Raw genomic sequence first — 20892 nt, forward strand, 5'->3', positions numbered from 1 at the left:
CTGATTAATAAATTTTACTTAATTAAGAAATTAGACAGTGAAAATAGACAGTGTACAAAAGAAAGAGAAATTTTTCAACCTTTTTCGACCGAGAAATTTGAATTTGAAAAATCGAAATCGATCGATTTATTAACACAAATTGATTGGATCGAAGGATCAACTGAAAATCTGAGATCAAAACATCTCTATTAAATAGTGTGCCTAAAGATGATAATCTAAAGGGAGTTCAAAATTTATAATTTGATGATTACGTTTCATTTAGTCTTGATTTTTTCATATCTAAACAGAAATAATTTTAATGAGCTAATTGTAAACTCATCTTTTCGTCACTTAATTTTCTGTCACATTTTCAATCGTTCTAATATTTAGCTTTCGTTCCAGTTCAACGCAAAAATCATGGATTTTAAATACAACGATAGCTTATTCCATCGTAAATGGAAAGTGAAAGAGGATGTGATCATCTCGGGAATGTCCGGACGATTCCCGAAATCAGAATCTGTGGATGAATTTGCTGATAATCTGTTCAATTCTATTGATATGATGACCGGAGGAAATGATCGATTCCGTTCAGGTAATTAGATAAATCACAATAATTTGACTATGAAACTAGTATCACCATGAACACTGTTCTGTACCTTTAATCTCTTAATCAGTAACAATTTATTTTCACTTATGATTCATGATGTAATGAACTTTACTAGATCAAAAGTAATTATTAAGCGAATTCTTATTATTGAACCTCGAAAATTATGAAAACTGCGTTATGCCAAACCTTCAATTTCTTCATGACTGATGTAAATAGTCTTGTTTCTATTTGTTTTCTTTCAACTTATCAATCAATATCGATTTCCATCTCCATTTCCGTTAGTTAAGATGAAAAGAATATATTAATAATTAAATAGTCTAGAACTCGTAATTTATCAGCAGAATCTGGATAAAATCGATCATAAGATCATTACAATTCACGAATTTCAAAGATTAGTGAACAACATGAATGATAAAAACCATGGATAAGATTCAGGTCTCGATCAACGTAATAAATGTAATAAGATTTAAGAAAATCTAGTTTCAACAGTTAAGCTTCATTGTTGCCTCAATAATCAATATTGTTTTTAATCAATTTACAGGTCACAATAATTTACCTCAAGTAAGTGGAAAAGTTGGTAATCTAAGCAAATTTGATGCTCAATTTTTCTCGATCCCTGAATATCAAGCTGATCATATGGATCCACAATTAAGGAAATTATTGGAAGTCTCATATGAGGCGATCATTGATTCGGGTAAGAAATTATTATCAGCGTATAACTAATTGTAAAGGGTGATTGTAGTTGAAAATGGCAAATCATCTTACCTTGAATTGTGATAAGGAGATGACGATTTGATTCAATTTTTAATTGATCATTATTGGAATGTTATGAGTCAATCAATTAATTAGAATAAAAGGTGATCATTGAACCAAAATGAATCAATTGCGATAATAATAATTTGTGAATTAATCCGATCAAAAATCAGTTAATATCAAACAGCTGATTAAATTAATCGATGATAATATTAATTAATTATGTGAAACCAAAGAGTGAGGAAGTTAACTCACAAGATGGTCCACAATTTCCAGGGGAAGTGCTAATTGAAAACATTCAGATCAGAGTGCGCTTAGTATTACAGCTTTTCTCAGTAACTTTCGCCGAGTTCTCAACTAATTAGTCGAGTTCCCATTTGGTTTCGTCAATCCGACAGAGGGCAGAGTTTTTTCAATTAGTTCTCAGTGAGTTTCGCAGATCCTCAGATCATTTAGTCAAGTTCTCGATGAGTTTAGTCAATTCGCTTTTACATTGAGTAGAAAATTAAACTTTTTGATTAAAATTCATTTTTTGATTTTTTCTTTAAATTTTTATTACTCAAGACTTGATCAGTTTTCGAATGCGATTCTTCTCATCCCTTTTCTTAGATCTTTTTGCCATTTTCAAATGTGAATCGTATTCGAAAATTGATCAAAACTCAACAATAATAACATAAAAATTTGAGCAATTATTCAATAAAAATTTAAAGAAAAAATTAAAAAATGAATAAATAAGTGAGGTAGATTATTGTTGATCCCATTGGGATGTAAACTCAATTGACAAGTAAAAAATTCATGATACGAAATAAATTGATTTGATTGTAACAATTAGGCTTGAATTTGTCAACGAAATTGTCCTTGTCTTGGTAAAATGAATTCATCATCGAGTCTTTACTTAACCATAACTGTTGTAACCACGATTCGTTTAATTTACTTCTTGGTACTTTGTAAACACAATCTGATTGTTCAACTGTTTCCAATGATTGTATTTTATTAAAATCGTTGACTTTTTTGTCATAATCGTTGATTGTCTCACTTTTATCGTCATCAATGATCTCGAATACTCTGATCACAGAATAGAACTGCCCGTTAACTGCTTTGGAGGAAGAAATAAATTTTCTGGTAATTTTATGAAACTCGAATCCACGCCGAAATCATTTCGTATTTTATAAATTAGTCCATTAGGTCTAAATTGATGCTCTTTACTCCATAATATACATCTATATAATATAATTATATTATCCTGATAAAATTACCAGAAATGTATTTCTTCATCCAAAGCAGTTGATTAACAATCCTTTCTATTCTGTGATCAGAGTATTCGAGATCATTGATGACGATAAAAGTGAGACAATCAACGATTATGACAAAAAAGTCAACGATTTTAATAAAATACAATCATTGGAAACAGTTGAACAATCAGATTGTGTTTACAAAGTACCAAGAAGTAAATTAAACAAATCGTGGTTACAACAGTTATGGTTAAGTAAAGACTCGATGATGAATTCATTTTACCAAGACAAGGACAATTTCGTTGACAAATTCAAGCCTAATTGTTACAATCAAATCAATTTATTTCGTATCATGAATTTTTTACTTGTCAATTGAGTTTACATCCCAATGGGATCAACAATAATCTACCTCACTTATTTATTCATTTTTTAATTTTTTCTTTAAATTTTATTGAATAATTGCTCAAATTTTATGTTATTATTGTTGAGTTTTGATCAATTTTCGAATACGATTCACATTTGAAATGGCAAAAGATCTAAGAAAGGGATGAGAAGAATCGCATTCGAAAACTGATCAAGTCTTGAGTAATAAAAATTTAAAGAAAAAATCAAAAAATGAATTTTAATCAAAAAGTTTAATTTTCTACTCAATGTAAAAGCGAATTGACTAAACTCATCGAGAACTTGACTAAATGATCTGAGGATCTGCGAAACTCACTGAGAACTAATTGAAAAAACTCTGCCCTCTGTCGGATTGACGAAACCAAATGGGAACTCGACTAATTAGTTGAGAACTCGGCGAAAGTTACTGAGAAAAGCTGTAAATGTTTTCAACGGAAAAGATACGAACTTCAATAAGTACACCAAATCAACTTAGCTCTCTGAACTTATTGCTCTTTGAATTTTTTTATCTCATTTCTTAGGCATATGATTAAAAACTTTATTTCATTTCTTTTCAGGTTTGTCAGTTGAATCATTAAGAGGATCTAAAACTGGATTTTTCTATGGGTCGTCGTTTGCTGAGACCGAAATAGCCTGGGGTGAAGAGCCGCTTGAGTTGCCCAGATACAAACAGATATATACGACATTGGTTCCTTATATTTTCGACCTGAAAGGACCAATGTGTCACTTCGACACAGCCTGTGGGTCAAGTTTCGCAGCGCTGACTGAAGCATTCACAGCAATTAAGTCAGGAATTTGCGATAAAGCTTTGGTCGCTGGATTCAACATTTGCTTATTACCAGTGGTCACTTCACAATTTCGAGATCTTCAAATGGTTTCACGAAATGGTCGATCAAAATGCCTCGATAAATCAGCTGATGGTTATGGAAGATCTGAAGCCGTTTGTTGTATCGTGCTACAAAAAGCACCAGATGCTAAACGAATTTATTCAACGATAGTTAATTGTCGATCCAATGCCGATGGTTATAAAGATCAGGGTATTTCATTTCCATCGGTCGATTTACAACGACAATTAATGTACGAAACCTACACCGAAGTTGGTCTTGATCCAACCAAAGTAACCTATGTCGAAGCTCATTGTACCGGTACTCAAGCCGGTGACCCAGTTGAACTAAACGCAATTCACGATATTTTTTGTATCGGTCGAGATCTATCAAATCCGCTGAGAGTTGGGTGTTTAAAATCAAACATGGGACATGCTGAGGGTGCGTCAGGTATTTGCGCTACAGTTAAAGCCAACATGATATTTCAAAAAGGTCTGATTTCTCCTAATTTGCATTTAAAAACACCTAATCCAAAGATTGAAGGACTAATGAATAAGACAATTGTTCCAGTTACAACGATTACTCCTTTCGAAGACGAAATTATTTCGCTTAATTGTTTTGGTTTTGGTGGTGCTAATGCTCATGTTATTCTCCGAGGTCATGATGTCCGATCATTGGCTGATGAGTTCAAAGTAACTCTATCAAAATTACCTCGATTAGTTAATATTCCGGGTCGTTCAGTCGAAGGTATTAAATTCGTGCAAAATTATCTCGAATCATCGGTCAGTAAATTAACCAGATCATTTCTCGATCTTCTTAATGAATATTCAAAATCTCGTAAAATGCCTCATCGTGGATTCACGTTGATTGAAGGAGAACCTGAAAAATATTCAATGAAACATTTCATTGGAAATCAACTCAACTCAATTGAACATAAAAAAGTCTATTTAACATCATCAACAAATCTAATTAACGTTGATCCAAATCTAAAAGATTTACCTGTTTTCTCAGGTACAATCAATAGATTGACATCTTACCTTAGACCATTTGATTTGAATTTATTTCACCTCGTTTTCGGTGAGATGAAAGTTACCAACCCTTTGGAATCGATCATTACATCAATTGCTATTCAATTGGCGATTGTTAATACATTTAAATCGATACAATTAAATATCGATGGAGTGGTGATTCCAACAATCGGATATTTGATTGATCTTTATGCCAACAATAAGTTGACTGAACAAGAAGTCATTCTAACTGCTTGTTGGTTTGGACATTTCGTCCTAATAAAAGATCAATCGATAATCAATCCAACAATTGAAGTTTATTCATCGTATGAACAAATTAAACCTCATTTAACGGAAGGAATCAAACTCACCAAGCAGACATCCGGTAAATCGTGTGTCATCTCTGGACATTACGAAGAAATGTTTTATTCGATTATCGATATTCAACTGGCTAATATAACGGTCAAATGGCCTGGAGAATCGAACAATCGTTCTATCGAATTAAATACAAATTTCTCATTAAATCGAGGCGAAAAAGAAGTCATGAATATGCATAGATTCAAGGATCATCTGATGATGCAAGTCCTTTCATCGGATCATTACATTAGAATAATTAAGGAATTGAAAGAATCGACCGCAAATATAATATTAATACTCAACACAGATTATCAACATTTCATCTTACCAGAATCAATTTGGAAGCATCAAAATGTTCCGCTTCAACCAAATCAATACAATTTATCAGATATGAAAAAGGGTTTTCTTTCCGGGGATAGTTTGTTTACCTGTTTAGGTAAAATTTATGCAAATCAAGGAATCAACTATCATTTGGAACATTTATATCCAACTGTCAATTATCCTGTTCCGATTGATACTCTCTCACTTAATTCATTGATCAAGTTTGATCATTCAGAAGATCGGAAAGTTTTCAAATATCCTGAATACTTTAACCAAGCGAAATGCTCAACAACTTACAGATTTCGAGTTAATCTCACTGATTCTGAAGATTGGTTCTTGGCAGATCACAAGATCGATGGCCGAGTCCTTTATCCAGCAACCGGATTATTAATGCTTGTTTGGTATACGGTTGCTAGATATCATGGAACCATAGCAACACTATTTCCGATTGAATTTCGAGATATTAGATTGATTCGAGCTACAGTTTTAACAGAAAAAGAAGTTAGCTTTACTGTACAATATTTACCTTATAACGGAACTTTTAGTATTTCCGAAAGTGATACTGTTGTAGCCTTTGGTAAAGCGTTTGGAAATCCAGATTTGGAGCTGGTTAGAACTTCTCATCCTAAATTGCGAAAAAATTCTTGTGAATACAATCTCAATAAAAAAGATATCTACAAAGAGTTACGAGTTCGTGGCTACGATTATGGTCCACATTTTCAATGCTTAACCTCAGCTTCGAGCTCAAGAGTACATGGGAAAGTTGAATGGCGAGACCCGAAAAATTCAGAATTGAAAGCATCAACCACAATCGGTAAATCTCTTGCTGGAGTCTTTAGTTTTTTGAAAACTTGGATAACATTTACTGATTCGATCTTACAGTTTGTTCCACTATCCAATCAAAATAATCGAAATCTTTATGTTCCTACTGGTCTCCAATCGTTAATTTGTGATCCAATTCAAATTTTAGAGATGGTTAATCACTTCAATAGACTTTCAAAGCTTATTAAAACCTCAGATTCAAAGAAAACTGACTTAAGTGTCTCAATTGACCACAAAAGGTCAATTAAAGATACAACTAAGAGACATTTATATCCAGAATTTGATGTTTATCATGACCCGATTACACAAACAGTTTCGACTGAAGGAGTTTGGGTCAGAGGTCTTTTTGCATCTGATACCATCCGAAGAAAACAACCAGTTACTGTTTCGACTTACGATTTCACGCCGTTCCATGAAAATCATGCCGTCGATGAAATTACCTTACAATCAATCGAATCATATTCATCTTCGATTTTTAATCTTATTGATTTGTTACAACAAAAGATTCTGACTTCGATTGATATGGTCGATTGCGACGAAGAAATAGAATCAATTACAAACACAACTGACCTTAATGAAGATCAACATTCATTCGCTAAATATTTGACCTGTTTGTGTCGAGGAGAAACACCAATGACAGAAACTATTTCTAAACTACACGATGACTTACTAATTGGTAGTAAATTAGCTCCTTATTCTCATCAACGATTTTTACAGCCATTTGTGAATATTGCAACTCGTAGTAAGTGTTATGGAGGTGATGTTTATTCAGAGTACAACATTGTCGAAATCAATGATACTCAAGGTTTTCTTTTCGATTCCATCAAATCACTTCTCGAAACGCAGTACTTTGAGTTGTTGGATATTAAATACACTCTGGTGAGATCGAATTTATCTGAGGAAGACACTGGAACTAAAAAACTTTCTAAACTTTCTGGTGTCAAGAATAAAATTATTTGGAATATCGATGAAGCACCAGCTCCAAGTGATCTGAGTAGAAACGATTTAGTTATTTACAAATTGGCTAATCAATCAATTGATTCATTAATCTCGAATATCGAAAAAATTCAATCGATTCTAAAACCCAATGGTCATTTGTTGGTATTGGCCAGAGAAAACTCATCTAATTTGGAAAGTCTCAGATCGAATCCATTTGTTCAAAATCTACTGAAAGATTTTCTTCCAGATTCAATTGACTCAAACTCACTAATTGAAAAAATGAAAGAAAATAATTGGGTTTGTATAAGTAAACGAACAGTTTCACCTAATTCGTTGCCTTTGGTTGGATTAATGTTCAAAAAGTTACCAGAATCGATTAATCTTGAAAAACATAAGATTATTCGAGTCAATCCATTTGAATATTCGTGGCTCGATAATCTCAAAGATGAAATAAAAGCCGATGAAGAATCAATAATTTGGTTGGTTAGTCAAAATGTTTCCGATGTAAGTGTACTTGGCTTAGCGAAATGTTTGAGTTTAGAGCCTTACGGATCTCGAATTCGTTGTGTTGCTCTTCAACCTGGTTCTAAAGGAATCGATTTATCATTAATTGATTTGCATAGTCCAACTTTCCATCAACTAATAACCATTGATTGTAAATTCAATATTTATGATGATCAACTCGGATGGGGAGATTATTGTCACTTCGAGATACCAACAAAACAAGAGACCGATAGCAAATGTTTAATCCAAAGTAAAGATGCTTATGTTCAATGTTTAATTCCTGGTGATCTTTCATCACTTGTATGGACTCAATTCAATCCAATTCCTGATTCTAAAAAAGGTCAATCTCTTGTGACAATCAACTATTCGTCTCTCAATTTCAAAGATATTATGCATGCGACCGGAAGATTACCTTCCAATTTGAATCCCGATTGGCACACTTCTGTAGAAATGTCAGCACCGATTGGATTAGAATATGCTGGTATCGATTCAAATGGTTATCGAATTATGGGTTTTGTTCCTCATCGAGCGTTAGCTACTAAACTTATCATTGGAACTAATGATTTCTGTTGGTCTATTCCATCGAAATGGACCATGGAAGATGCAGCAACCGTACCAGTCGTTTATGCAACTGCGATTTATGGTTTATTGATTCGTGGTGAGCTTCGTCAAGGTGAATCTGTACTGATTCATGCGGGATCAGGAGGTGTTGGAATAGCAGCGATAAACATTTGTTTGAGTATGAATTGTCGAATCTTTACAACTGTTGGTACGAATGAGAAACGGAAATTTCTCCAAGAACAATTTCCTTCACTCGACGAGACGAGTTTCACTCATTCAAGATCAACTACATTCGAAGAACATGTTCTTAGACACACGAATGGTCGAGGTGTGGATGTTATTCTCAATTCATTATCTGAGGAAAAACTACAAGCAAGTGTAAGATGTTTAGCACCAGGTGGAAGATTTCTGGAAATCGGTAAATATGATATCATGCAGGACAGTAAGATTAACCTGGGGCTTTTCGATGAGGGTCGAACTTTCCATGGAATTTTACTTGATGCATTCATTACCTCTACAAATCACCTCAGTGACAGTGGAGTGTCACAAGTAAAAGAGAAAATCACTGCTTATATGAACCAAGGAATTACTTCAGGAACAATAAAGCCCCTTCCAAGAAAAGTATTCAAAATGAATCAAGTTGAAGAAGCTTTTCGATTTATGGCCACAGGTAAACACATTGGGAAAGTTCTGGTTAAGATAAAAGATGAAACCAACGATGCTAAATGTTCTTTGGCAACAGTAAAATTGACAAAAGTAAATGAAATTTCAGCAATTGGATCGATCCCATTATCAATTAAATCACCAATTTTCTATCCAAATAAAGCTTATGTTATTGTCGGTGGATTCGGAGGATTTGGTTTGGAATTAGCTTGTTGGCTGGTCCGAAAAGGTGTTCGTCGATTGGTCCTTAATTCTCGATCTGGACCTAAGTCATCTTATCATAAATTATCTTTGGATCGATTAAAGTCACTTGGTGCTAATGTCATTATATCAACACACGATTTAACTTATGAACAAGATTGTTGTTCACTTCTCGAATCCCTTTCACCTTATCCAATCGGTGGGATATTTAATTGTGCTCTCGTTTTGTCTGATGCTTTATTATCCGACCAAAATGCTGAAACTTATGAAAAAGTTTGTTCATCGAAAGTCAAAATAACAAAGAATTTAGATAAATTAACTCGATCAATGGCTCCATTTGATTGTGATTATTTTGTTGTCTTCTCATCCGTAACTTGTGGGCGAGGTAACCCAGGTCAATCTAATTATGGATTAGCCAATTCTTATATGGAATCAATTTGCCGAGAAAGATTCAAACATGGACTCCATGGCCTAGCGATTCAGTGGGGATACGTTGGTGATGTTGGGTTTGTTGTCGAGAAATTCGGTGTTAACATTGATTCAATTCGTGGAACAGCAGCTCAACGAATCCATTCTTGTTTCTCTGTACTTGAACGAGCATTGGTTTACCCTTCTCCCGTTGTATCGAGTTGGCTGCAAGAGATTGATAGAAAGAAGGTTTCATTTGGATCTAGAGGCATAATTGGCGCGATCAGTCACATCTTGGGTATCAAAGATATTAATTCACTTGATCCTAATGTTACTTTAGGCGAACTTGGTATGGATTCGTTGATGGCGATCGAAATTCAGCATGTTCTGGAGAAACAGTATAGCATCTCGGCCATTCCTCAGGAAATTCGAGCGTTCAAAATATCTAAACTGAAGGAATTATCAAAAAAATGGAATGCAGACGAGCAAAGATCAGAAATATTGACAAAAAAAAGTTCGATTATCACCTTAAATGATACAAATTCAATAATAGAATCACTTTTATCTCTTCAAGTTCCAAAAACAATAACAAGTAATCTGAATGATTTATTAATAGAAAAATCAAAATCATTCAGACCAATTTATTATATGCCTCCCATCGAAGGAAATTATGATTTAATGAAAGGTCTCATTGATCGTATCAAAAGACCAGCGCTTGGACTTAATTGGACTTACGATCTTTCATCTCTTACCTCAATCGAGTCTGCAGCAAATTATTATGCTGATTATCTGACCAAATGCCACTCATCAAATGACAAAATACACATGATTGGGTATTCATTTGGTGGCATCATCGCTTATAATATCGCATGTGAGTTAGAGACTCGATTTGTGTCTAATAGAAATGGACCAATAATCGAGAAATTGATCCTTATTGATGCTGATCCTGAAAAGCTGAAAAATGTCGCAGAAATAACTATAAATACTCGAGTTAAAACTAAAGATATGAACATTCAAGAGACAGAATTTGTTAAAGTAGTAATTAAAAGAGTGTTTTCGAAATTTAATCAAAATCAATTCGATGCTGAAATAAATAAATGCTCTAATCGACAGGAAAAATTCGAAATGTTCACAAAAATCATGATTGATAAAGGAATTCCCGAAGATAAAGCAGATATGATTTCTAAAGTTAATGAGTTAACTTTTCAAAAAGGACAAATGCTCATCAATTATTCACCAAAACTGAATTCGAAATTAACTGAAATAATTCATATTCGAGCTAAGACTGATCTACCATTATTCCGAACTGCAAAACAAACTAAATTCAAAGTGAGTAAAAATTCAAACCTATTGATCAACTGACTTACTAATCCAATCTTGTCCACAATTTACTAATCAACTGATTATCTATCCAATTTTTTTTAGCTTGGAACCGAACACTTTTTTGATGGTAATCATCACATTGTAATTGGATTGAATCTAGACGATATCGTGAAAATAGCAAATAATTTCTTTAAAATTCAATAATGCTAACGCTCTCATAATACATTTCTTTTATCCCTACCGTTTATAACTTTGCAATCAATTTTTGCATTTTTGCTTGTTCTGATTTCGACTCACTTTTAATGAAATCAATATACTTTTAAACATGATTAAATTATAGAGCCTTTTGAAAAACTAAAGTTTCTCGAACGAATTCTAGTCTGAATACTCAGCTCTAATGATATTTGCTTTCTTTTCATCTTCTTCAACGATTGTCAGTCCAATGGAATAGTCATTCGTAATCTTACAACCCTCATCAACAATTATTGTTTCATCGTCATCATCAATGATGATTATCTCAGGTTGGCACTTTCAATTCAACTCAATTTTAGGAACTTGGTTGTAATTTGTTTGTGTTTATTTTTTTAAATCAAATCTACACAATATGAAACCTCAACGACTTTTTGAATGTCGGCATCATAATTAAATTCACATTTGTAATGTTTCATTGTTTTATTGTTATTGCTTTGGTTCGTTTCAGGTTTGCTTGAATACGTTGAGAGCTCTGACCCAATCTATATTGTGAGTCGCAATGGTGAAATATTCATTAGCTTTTCTGTTACAATTTAAGTTAAAGCAACAGAATTGAATGGGTCTACCTACGTAGGTTACTTACCAGCTCTACAGGAAACACAATACAGTCCAACACCCGTTTTCGAACTCGCTATTGACTGTGTAGTATTTGTGACAAATCGAGAAAAAAAATTCTGCAGTTGAAGCTCAAAATTAGATTATAACTCGATAGAAATTGTCTTTTCTATTTGATTACTTTTGTAAATGCTCATCAGATGCTCGAAATAAAAATATTAACCAGAATTTTAGCATGAAAACTTTATTCTAGTGCGTAAAATCTCGTCAAGTTCTCGTAATTTTGTGAATGTCGAATCTTTAAATCTGTTGCCACAATTGCAGCCAACGAAACCACAGTGGTCAAAGCCGTGACTTTGGAGTTTTTCTCAGCGGCCATTGTAAAGGAAAAAGAAATGAAAGAGAAATGGAGAATTGAAAATCTCTTTATTACTATGATCTTTGATGATTTTTAAAGTCGAACCATATTAAATTATTAGTGTTAGAAAGCGTGTATGTTGCCTTTAATTTGATGATTATTTTGATCTCATTAATTAGAGTTCTTATTATGACATTTTTGAAGATTAATTGAAGAGAATCACACTTAATTTAAACACAATGACACAATATAAGGAAAAAATGATCTATTAATACGTTGATGTTTAACAATCAACTGATTACATAAAGATTGTTCATTTTTCATTGTCTCATTGTTGTTACCTGTTTTTTTCTGATAATTAACTACAATTTAAACTTTTTCTTGTTTTTCCTTAAACAATCAAACTGTTTTATTTGATTAACAACCTTAATCAAATATCAATTTGGTTAAAAACTACAATTACAATTGAAAACAATTTACATTTCAAATCAATTATCTTAATCATCATTCATAACATTCATTATTTACAAGCGGGAACAAACTTTCTTACGAAAGTTTGTTAAGTTTATTTGAGAGACCCGTGGATTTAGAATACTGAAATAAGAATCATTCTTTTAATTGATTCCTTAATCGTGGATTCTCTTTCTCTTTCTTGAATCACTAATAAAAATGATGAATAATCGCAAGCCACAATATTTATTAGAAATTCACAATACCAGTTAGACTTTTAATTCAAACTTGTTAATTAATCGAGGCATTTATATAATTTATATATATTGATTTTTAATAATCAGTAAGCACCAATATTATAAAGAAAAGATGAAAACTAAATAGGTTAGACAGGATAAACCTGCCAACTGAACATAAAATGGAGGATAAAGAGAGAAAAGGAATGAAGGGGGAAAATTAAGGGGGAGGATAAGGTGTTTTTAGCCAGGTACTAAACCGGTTTTAGTACCTGGCTAAAGTTGTTAATACATTCTCTTTCTCTTTCTCTCTCGTCTCTTTCTCTCCTCTCTCTCTTTCTATATCTTTCTTTTTGAATTTCGCGCTCTTATAAAGCTGAACTGCGCTTGCGTACAATATAAATTTTGAATCTGAATTTCTCATGAATGGGTGCTCAGATTTCGTTCGCAATTTCGTAGCCATAAAAACCATACATTTAATCAATCAAACTCATACTAATTAAATAATTAATTACAGTCAACAATTAGCTATTTAATGATCTTTCTTGATTGGTGAGTTTGATGAATTTACAAAATTAAAATCTTAAAAATCGCAGCAATTGATAAATAAATGAGGTATATTGTTGCTGATCCCATTGGGATGTAGACTGAATTGGCGAGCAAGAAATTCATGATACGAAATAAATTGATTTGATTGTAACAATTAGACGTGAATTTGTCAACGAAATTGTCCTTGTCTTGGTAAAATGAATTCATCATCGAGTCTTTACTTAACCATAACTGTTGTAACCACGATTCGTTTAATTTACTTCTTGGTACTTTGTAAACACAATCTGATTGTTCAACTGTTTTCAATGATTGTATTTTATTAAAATCGTTGACTATTTGGTCATCGTCGTTGATCGTCTCACTTTTATCGTCATCAATGATCTCGAATACTCTGATCACAGAATAGAAAGAACTGCCCGTTAACTGCTTTGGATGAAGAAATAAATTTCTGGTAAGTTTATCGATATTATCATACATTATAGTAGCATCAATAATATGAGTGAAACCATTTCTTTTATCAACAATATCGAGAAAGGCCCGAGCTCGAGGCCAAACAGTTCTGGTCAATTGGGGTAAACCATTTTTCTCAGCATATCTGAAACTTGATTCCAAGTAAACATTTCGAAATGCACCTTGAAAAATTGTCAAATGAATCAAATTAGCCGTTTAAGGCCCGTATTCACCAACCGAGATCAAATCTGCTTCCAGGTTTAAATCAGCTGATCTCAGCTTTTGTGTTTCACCAACCACGATCAAATCTTGATCTCGGATCAGAGTTAAGTTCGGATCAGTTTGATTCCGGAATTAAAAAATCATGTTTCACCAACCCCGATCAATTGATCTCAGCTTAAATTGATGTTTCACCAACCGAAATTAAACTCAATTGATCTTAGAATCAAGAGAAAGTCAAGATTAAATTTTGATTTCGACTTTTTTTTCTCTTTTTTCTAATCTAACTCATTTTTTCCGAATTTTTTTTTAATGAATTGGTTTATATCATAATGCTCTATTATTTTTCTACAATTTTCGCTAGCGTAAAGAAGATTTTTTTTTCACAGAAAAATTTCAACAAAGATATTTATAAAACTTGATCAGTGTAGTCATATAACTTGTTAATTGTTTGGAAATCAATCTTAATTCCAAGTCTTTTCCATAAACAATTAATTAATTCATCCACTTCAAATTAACCGCTTTTGTCTAAAGAGAAATAATTTTTTACTGTTGTGACCGTTGTTATGTTTGATGATCGGTAGGTTAAAAAAATCAATTAAAAATTAGGGGTAAAAATGAAAAAATAGGGAAAAAAGACAAAAACACGCCCTTTTAGGTACAATTTCTTAATTGAATGAAGATTAATTTGAGTTTAGCTTAGAGATGGACCGATCTCGGATTTTAGTCAGATCGATTTATTGTTTCGATTTCTTTGAGAAATCGATCGATTCCGATCTCTAAAATTCAAATTTCGCGGGCAAAAAAAGCAAAATTGTTTTCTATTTTCACTATAATCTTTTTTTTGTCTAACTAATTTCTTAATTTGAAGGTAAATTCATTGTTTAAAATCCGTAATTTTCCGATTTCTGGCCTAAAGTCACATGTTTTTGCAGATCGATCTCTCAAAAGTTGAGATCGATCGATTTCTCTGAACCAAAAATCGATCGCGATCGATTTATAAATCGGATCGGAACATCTCTAGTTTAGCTTAAATCAAATTAAAGTCGGAATCAATGATTCCGGAATCAGCTAATCGGGCTTGGTGAAACTACTTTATACTTTAAACTCGGAATCAACTTGATTCCAGGATCAGTTGATCTTAGCTTTTGATCTCGGTTGGTGAATACGAGCCTAAATCGAAATAAATGAGTTATTATCATTTATAAATACCTTCCGGACAAAGACCAACAGTATTGTGATTTCTCGAGTTCAGCGCCCAGTATTCAACGAAATCACCTTTCTTGAAACTCGAATCAATGCCGAAATCATCTCGTATTTTATGAATTAGTCCATTGATCATAAATCGATAATATTTACTCCAAACAAGGACGAATTTCATAAACTTATCGTCAAATATGAAATACATAATAATAGCATCCAAGACTGTTTGATGGTTACAGACAATTAGTATCTTGACTGATGGAGATGCTAAATCAATTATTTTATTTGGATCAGGACCCAACCGATAATCTAAGAAATAATTGGTAATTATTATTGAATCAAAAAAGCTATCATTTACTTTTCAGGTCACTTAATGTTAGCCAATTAGCGACAATTTTGGTGTCCGAAGCTTTAAATATTTTATCAAATTTGCTAAAACCAAAAAGTTATCACTCACCTTTCACTTTGTATACCAGTAAAGTCAACCAAGCACCGATAATTCTGGCAAACGATCCAATCAAAATTTTGTCCAATTTAATAAAACATGAATATGAAACTAATTTCAATGGTGAAATCAGACAATACAATACAATTAGCGAAATCGCAGTTAGTGTTACACTAATTACACTGAATAAATGTAAAACTCTCCTTTGTATAGTTGAAAGATTCATTGTTGATCATTTAATGTTACCTGTAACTATTTCAAGTCGAATTAATGCAAAATCAACCAACGTCTACAATTTATATGAAACAAAATTCAATTGAATTGAACCTAATTGCAGCTGAATTGCTTTGAAAGGGCACAATTAACATGAAGACTCAAATACTGAATCAGAAAGCCTTCTGTTTACTATTGCGTCGTTTTAATTTGGTAAATTAATTGAATCATAGATATTGATAAATAAACAAGATTTAGTTATGATTTCTGCGTAAGCAATTAACAGTTACATTTTCAATTGTCTATTGTTGCTAATAACTTTGTAAAGTGAAATAATAGCAATTTAAAAAAGTAAATCATATCCAAGAAAAACAACTTATTACTCTTTATCATATCTGATATGTAAATTAGCAGCTGAGTTGATTGCAAACTCTTCAATTGATCGTCAAGTTTTAAATTAGATGTAAACTCTACAAAAGATCCAATTGATTAGATAGCAATTTAAAGGGCTTTTCCATTCATCTATTTTTTTAAATCAATATGTTTAATCTGAGTTATGGTGAGTTTTTTAGATTATCTAATCATCACTACGATTAGACTACTTGTTGGTTATTTGAAAGGCTCAGTGGAAGCTACGACAAAAAGTTAATGGAAAAGCCCTTTGCGTAGATAGTTTTTATCTTCAAACGTATGGTTTTATATTCAGTTGATGACAAAAAAAGAGCTTCTTTGTGAATCTTAAACGTTTAGGCTGAGAATTAATCTCCAAGCCATGCATATATCCAAAAGTGTCAAAAGAGACTTGAAGCCGAGTTTTTCTCAATGATAAGTGCTGGTGATAAATACGGGGAAATGCGGTAACCTATTGTATCGGGTGTTTACTAAAGGTTAGCAACTCGGTATAAAACTTTATCCAGTCAACTTGAAAATAACCTTTTCTGAAGGAGGACCACTGGAAATGGTAAAACACGAGTTTCTATAGATTTAAAATTTTCGACCTTCTTAATATCCTAATTTGAAAAAAGGCCAACTTTTCGTCGGAAAATTGGCATTTTCACTCATCATTCGACTTCTGGTTATTTTTCAGCCTAAGAAAAAATATCATCATGAAACCTAACAAAGATCAAGATGAGATTAGTACAGTTCATGTAGGTTGAAAAACATGGAAGTTATGGCGACTTTCCCTGAACTCACCTTGATTCATTCACTCAAATTAGGGTACGAAAAAAGGGTAACTAAAAATCCCATAGACAATTAACAATTAGATTAGTTGCCGTGACAACTTAAATATTAATAATTCGATCAATTTATCAAACAATTTCGTAGCCATAAAAACCATACATTTAATCAATCAAACTCATACTAATTAAATAATTAATTACAGTCAACAATTAGCTATTTAATGATCTTTCTTGATTGGTGAGTTTGATGAATTTACAAAATTAAAATCTTAAAAATCGCAGCAATTGATAAATAAATGAGGTATATTGTTGCTGATCCCATTGGGATGTAGACTGAATTGGCGAGCAAGAAATTCATGATACGAAATAAATTGATTTGATTGTAACAATTAGACGTGAATTTGTCAACGAAATTGTCCTTGTCTTGGTAAAATGAATTCATCATCGAGTCTTTACTTAACCATAACTGTTGTAACTACGATTCGTTTAATTTACTTCTTGGTACTTTGTAAACACAATCTGATTGTTCAACTGTTTTCAATGATTGTATTTTATTAAAATCGTTGACTATTTGGTCATCGTCGTTGATCGTCTCACTTTTATCGTCATCAATGATCTCGAATACTCTGATCACAGAATAGAAAGAACTGCCCGTTAACTGCTTTGGATGAAGAAATAAATTTCTGGTAAGTTTATCGATATTATCATACATTATAGTAGCATCAATAATATGAGTGAAACCATTTCTTTTATCAACAATATCGAGAAAGGCCCGAGCTCGAGGCCAAACAGTTCTGGTCAATTGGGGTAAACCATTTTTCTCAGCATATCTGAAACTCGATTTAAATTCATCACTTCGAAATCCACCTTGAAACAAATGCGAATCAAATAAACCATTTAAATAGGAATCAATGAACAATTAGTAATAAATACCTTCCGGGCAAAGAACAACAGTATTGTAATTTCTCGAGGTCAGCCCAGTATTCAACGAAATCGCCTTTCTTAAAACTCGAATCAACGCCGAAATCATTTCGTATTTTATAAATTAGTCCATTAGGTCTAAATTGATGCTCTTTACTCCAAACAATGACAAATTTTACTAACTTATTATCGAGAAATATTGAATGAAAAATAAGAGAATCCATTACTGTTTGATGGTTAGAAATAAACAATACTTTGGCGGATGATAAATCGATAACCGAACTTGGATCAGGACCAAACCGATAACCTAATAACCAAATGAAAATTAATTTATTATAAAAATCAAAAAAGTTACTTACCTTTAACTTTATAGCATAACGTCAACCAAGCACTGATAATTTTGACAAGCGAAGCTAAGAAAATTTTGTCCAATTTAGTAAAATATGAATATGAAACTAATTTTAATGGTGAAATCAGACAATACAATACAATTAGCGAAATCGCAGTTGCGACACAATTGCTCAAAAATAGAAAATTTATAACTTTTTTTTTAACAATTAGCAGTTCCATATTTATCACTTGTAATAATTTATTAAAATATGAATATGAAACTAATTTCAGTGGTGTTATCAAGAAATACACTAAGATTAACAAAAAAGTAATTAAGATGTAATTGATTGTTGTTTTAAAATGAAAGCTTTCTTTGTAACAATCAAAAGTTTCAGTTCTGATCATTTACAATGACTTTAGAAAAAATCAGCCAATTTACAATTTACAATTTACATGTATATGAAGAGCAATTAAAATGAACTGAATTAGTAATTCAGAATTACAGCTGAATTGCTTTGAAAAGCTAAACAAACTTGTCACAAGTTACTTGTGGATTCAAATATTAGATCCAATGAAAGGGACGATTTCAGATTTTAAGCAGATCGATTTACTCAACCGATTTTTACGAAAATTAATTCATAATAATTCGTAACTCCTGCAACCATCTAGCGATAAAACAATTTCTAACTCGAGATTTCTGGTAACAGTGATGTGTCTCCATCTATTAAGAAATTTATCAACTAAAAAAGTTCACCAATATGAAAAATCTATTCAACAAACAATTGAATTGTATTCATAGATCACAATTGGATAATCTCTAGTTCAATTAATTGGAGTTTGTTGTACCATTTGACTGATAAACTTGGTAACTGACGATTGTAACTTTAATCCGATTCAGTTAACTGAAAAAGTTTGAGACGTTAATTGATTAGATCAAAATTAATCTTGAGACGATTAATTAAATAGCAATTAACAACATTAAGATAATTAGTGACCATTTGACATTTTTTTTTAATTGCTATTAAATTAATTAACTTTAATAATGAAGATGAACCGTAAATAATTAAGGAGGTATAGTTAATTGTTGAAATTTAATTAGTTTACTCTAATCAATAATTGAAATCTAAATCTTTTTTGAAAGGTAAATTTAAATATCAATTAGCAATTGATTAAAAAGAAGGAAAAAAAATCTAAACAATTTAGTAATTGTTATCAATATAATCACAGAATTCATGGTTAATTATTGTTTGTTACATCTAAATAAACAATTATAATCACGGAATCTATTGTGATGATTATATTACAAAAGTTTGATTCAATTCAATTGATTGTTGATTTTTTCGTGATTAAATCATCAATTGTTTTAATCATGATAATCATTATGATAATTATCATTATGATGATTAAATTGTGCTCATCGATATGCATGATTAATCAATTTAACAATTTCCCAATCGAGAAGTAAGTTGATTAATAAAATATAGTAAAACAATCAAAATTAATCAACAACCAAGGATCATCTTTTAATCCAATAAACCAAATGATGAACCAATTAATTGTTAACAATCAATGAAAATTGAACAAAACATCAAATTCATCGGTATAAAATGGTTAACAGTTAATTTTAATTCAATTGTAAAGTGACTTTGACCTAATTGCTGACAATTATCATCACCCTATCCCAACAATCAACGCTAATCATAATCAGATTTTAGCACAAAAAAGTTTATTAATTGAGTTAATCTTTGTTTGTTGTTAATTTTTGTTTTCTGATGGTTTTAACAATCAAAATTGTTTACCAACTAAATCAACCAAACTAATATGTAACTGATTGATTGATTAGGATAAATTGTTGCTGCTTCTTCAGCTTGATTATCATCGTGATTAGTACATGAACAAAATGATTAAACGTAACAATTGAAATTGTTTAAGGTTAACAATTAACATCATAATAATAACAATAATCAGTTTTGAGACAAGGATTGTTATTTATTATCAACTGTAACCATCAACGTCGTAATCAAATTTAACTACAATAAAGAGAGAAATTAAATAAATTGTGATACAAGAAAATTAAGCAAAAAGATGAACTTTAATTTGTTCCAATTAAATTTAATTTTATGTTCAATTCACAAGATTGACAATTACATTGAAAAGGAAACATTTAATCACAACAGAAATTAATACCTACCTCTGAACAGTAACAGCAACAATTAACTTTTCATCATTCAAACTAATCAACTTGTTAACATCTAAAGCCAACCAACAATTAGCTGATTATGTCAAACAATTTACATACACAATATATAATTAGACAAAAGGAGAGAGAAAAAAGTTTAATCATGACAATTAAATATTAAAAATTAACTGATTGATTGTTGATCTCAAAGATTATTGATCATATTTTGTTAAAACAGATGATTAAATCTAATGTATTGAAAGGAAATGATGAAAGTTGATTGTTATCATTGGAGTGATTAACTAATTCATTTAAAAAAGAGGATATATTAATCACTATTTATTTGGGACTTCCTTTTTGTATGATAACAATTAAGATGACGATGATGATGATGGCGATAGGGAAGAATCGTCAAGTAAAATTGATTGTAAATATATAAATTGTTGGT

At 31.6% G+C, this 20892-nt stretch overlaps 3 protein-coding genes across 6 annotated transcripts; 1 reads left to right on the forward strand and 2 right to left on the reverse strand.

Annotated features, from left to right (window-relative positions):
• The first annotated feature begins 226 nt into the window (after positions 1-226).
• Positions 227-11927, forward strand: LOC128397397 (fatty acid synthase-like). Its single transcript, XM_053358122.1, has 4 exons — positions 227-571; positions 1128-1280; positions 3531-10909; positions 11006-11927. The coding sequence occupies exons 1-4, from the start codon at positions 397-399 to the stop codon at positions 11105-11107; spliced, it is 7809 nt and encodes a 2602-aa protein (XP_053214097.1). The 5' UTR covers positions 227-396; the 3' UTR covers positions 11108-11927.
• A 1289-nt stretch (positions 11928-13216) lies between these two features.
• LOC128397398 (acyl-CoA:lysophosphatidylglycerol acyltransferase 1-like) lies at positions 13217-15895 on the reverse strand. 2 transcript variants are annotated; one of them, XM_053358124.1, is made up of 4 exons: positions 15633-15895; positions 15185-15484; positions 13779-13935; positions 13217-13694 (listed from the first exon to the last, which is right to left on the reverse strand). In XM_053358124.1, exons 1-4 carry the CDS (start codon positions 15844-15846, stop codon positions 13322-13324), a joined length of 1044 nt encoding a protein of 347 aa, XP_053214099.1. In that variant the 5' UTR covers positions 15847-15895; the 3' UTR covers positions 13217-13321. The 2 variants fall into 2 exon arrangements, with proteins under 2 accessions (XP_053214099.1, XP_053214098.1); XM_053358123.1 differs by having other exon boundaries at positions 13217-13935.
• A 1299-nt stretch (positions 15896-17194) lies between these two features.
• LOC128397399 (uncharacterized) lies at positions 17195-19163 on the reverse strand. Of its 3 annotated transcripts, XM_053358127.1 has the most exons (4): positions 18295-19163; positions 17948-18242; positions 17725-17881; positions 17195-17640 (listed from the first exon to the last, which is right to left on the reverse strand). In XM_053358127.1, exons 2-4 carry the CDS (start codon positions 18042-18044, stop codon positions 17490-17492), a joined length of 405 nt encoding a protein of 134 aa, XP_053214102.1. In that variant the 5' UTR covers positions 18045-18242; positions 18295-19163; the 3' UTR covers positions 17195-17489. The 3 variants fall into 3 exon arrangements, with proteins under 3 accessions (XP_053214102.1, XP_053214100.1, XP_053214101.1); XM_053358125.1 differs by having other exon boundaries at positions 17195-17881; XM_053358126.1 differs by having other exon boundaries at positions 17195-17881; positions 17948-19163.
• Between the last annotated feature and the right edge of the window lie 1729 nt (positions 19164-20892).

This window comes from Panonychus citri, unplaced genomic scaffold (assembly GCF_014898815.1).
Source record: "Panonychus citri isolate SS breed McGregor unplaced genomic scaffold, ASM1489881v1 Contig00031, whole genome shotgun sequence".
In the NCBI taxonomy this organism is placed as follows: Eukaryota; Metazoa; Arthropoda; class Arachnida; order Trombidiformes; family Tetranychidae; genus Panonychus; species Panonychus citri.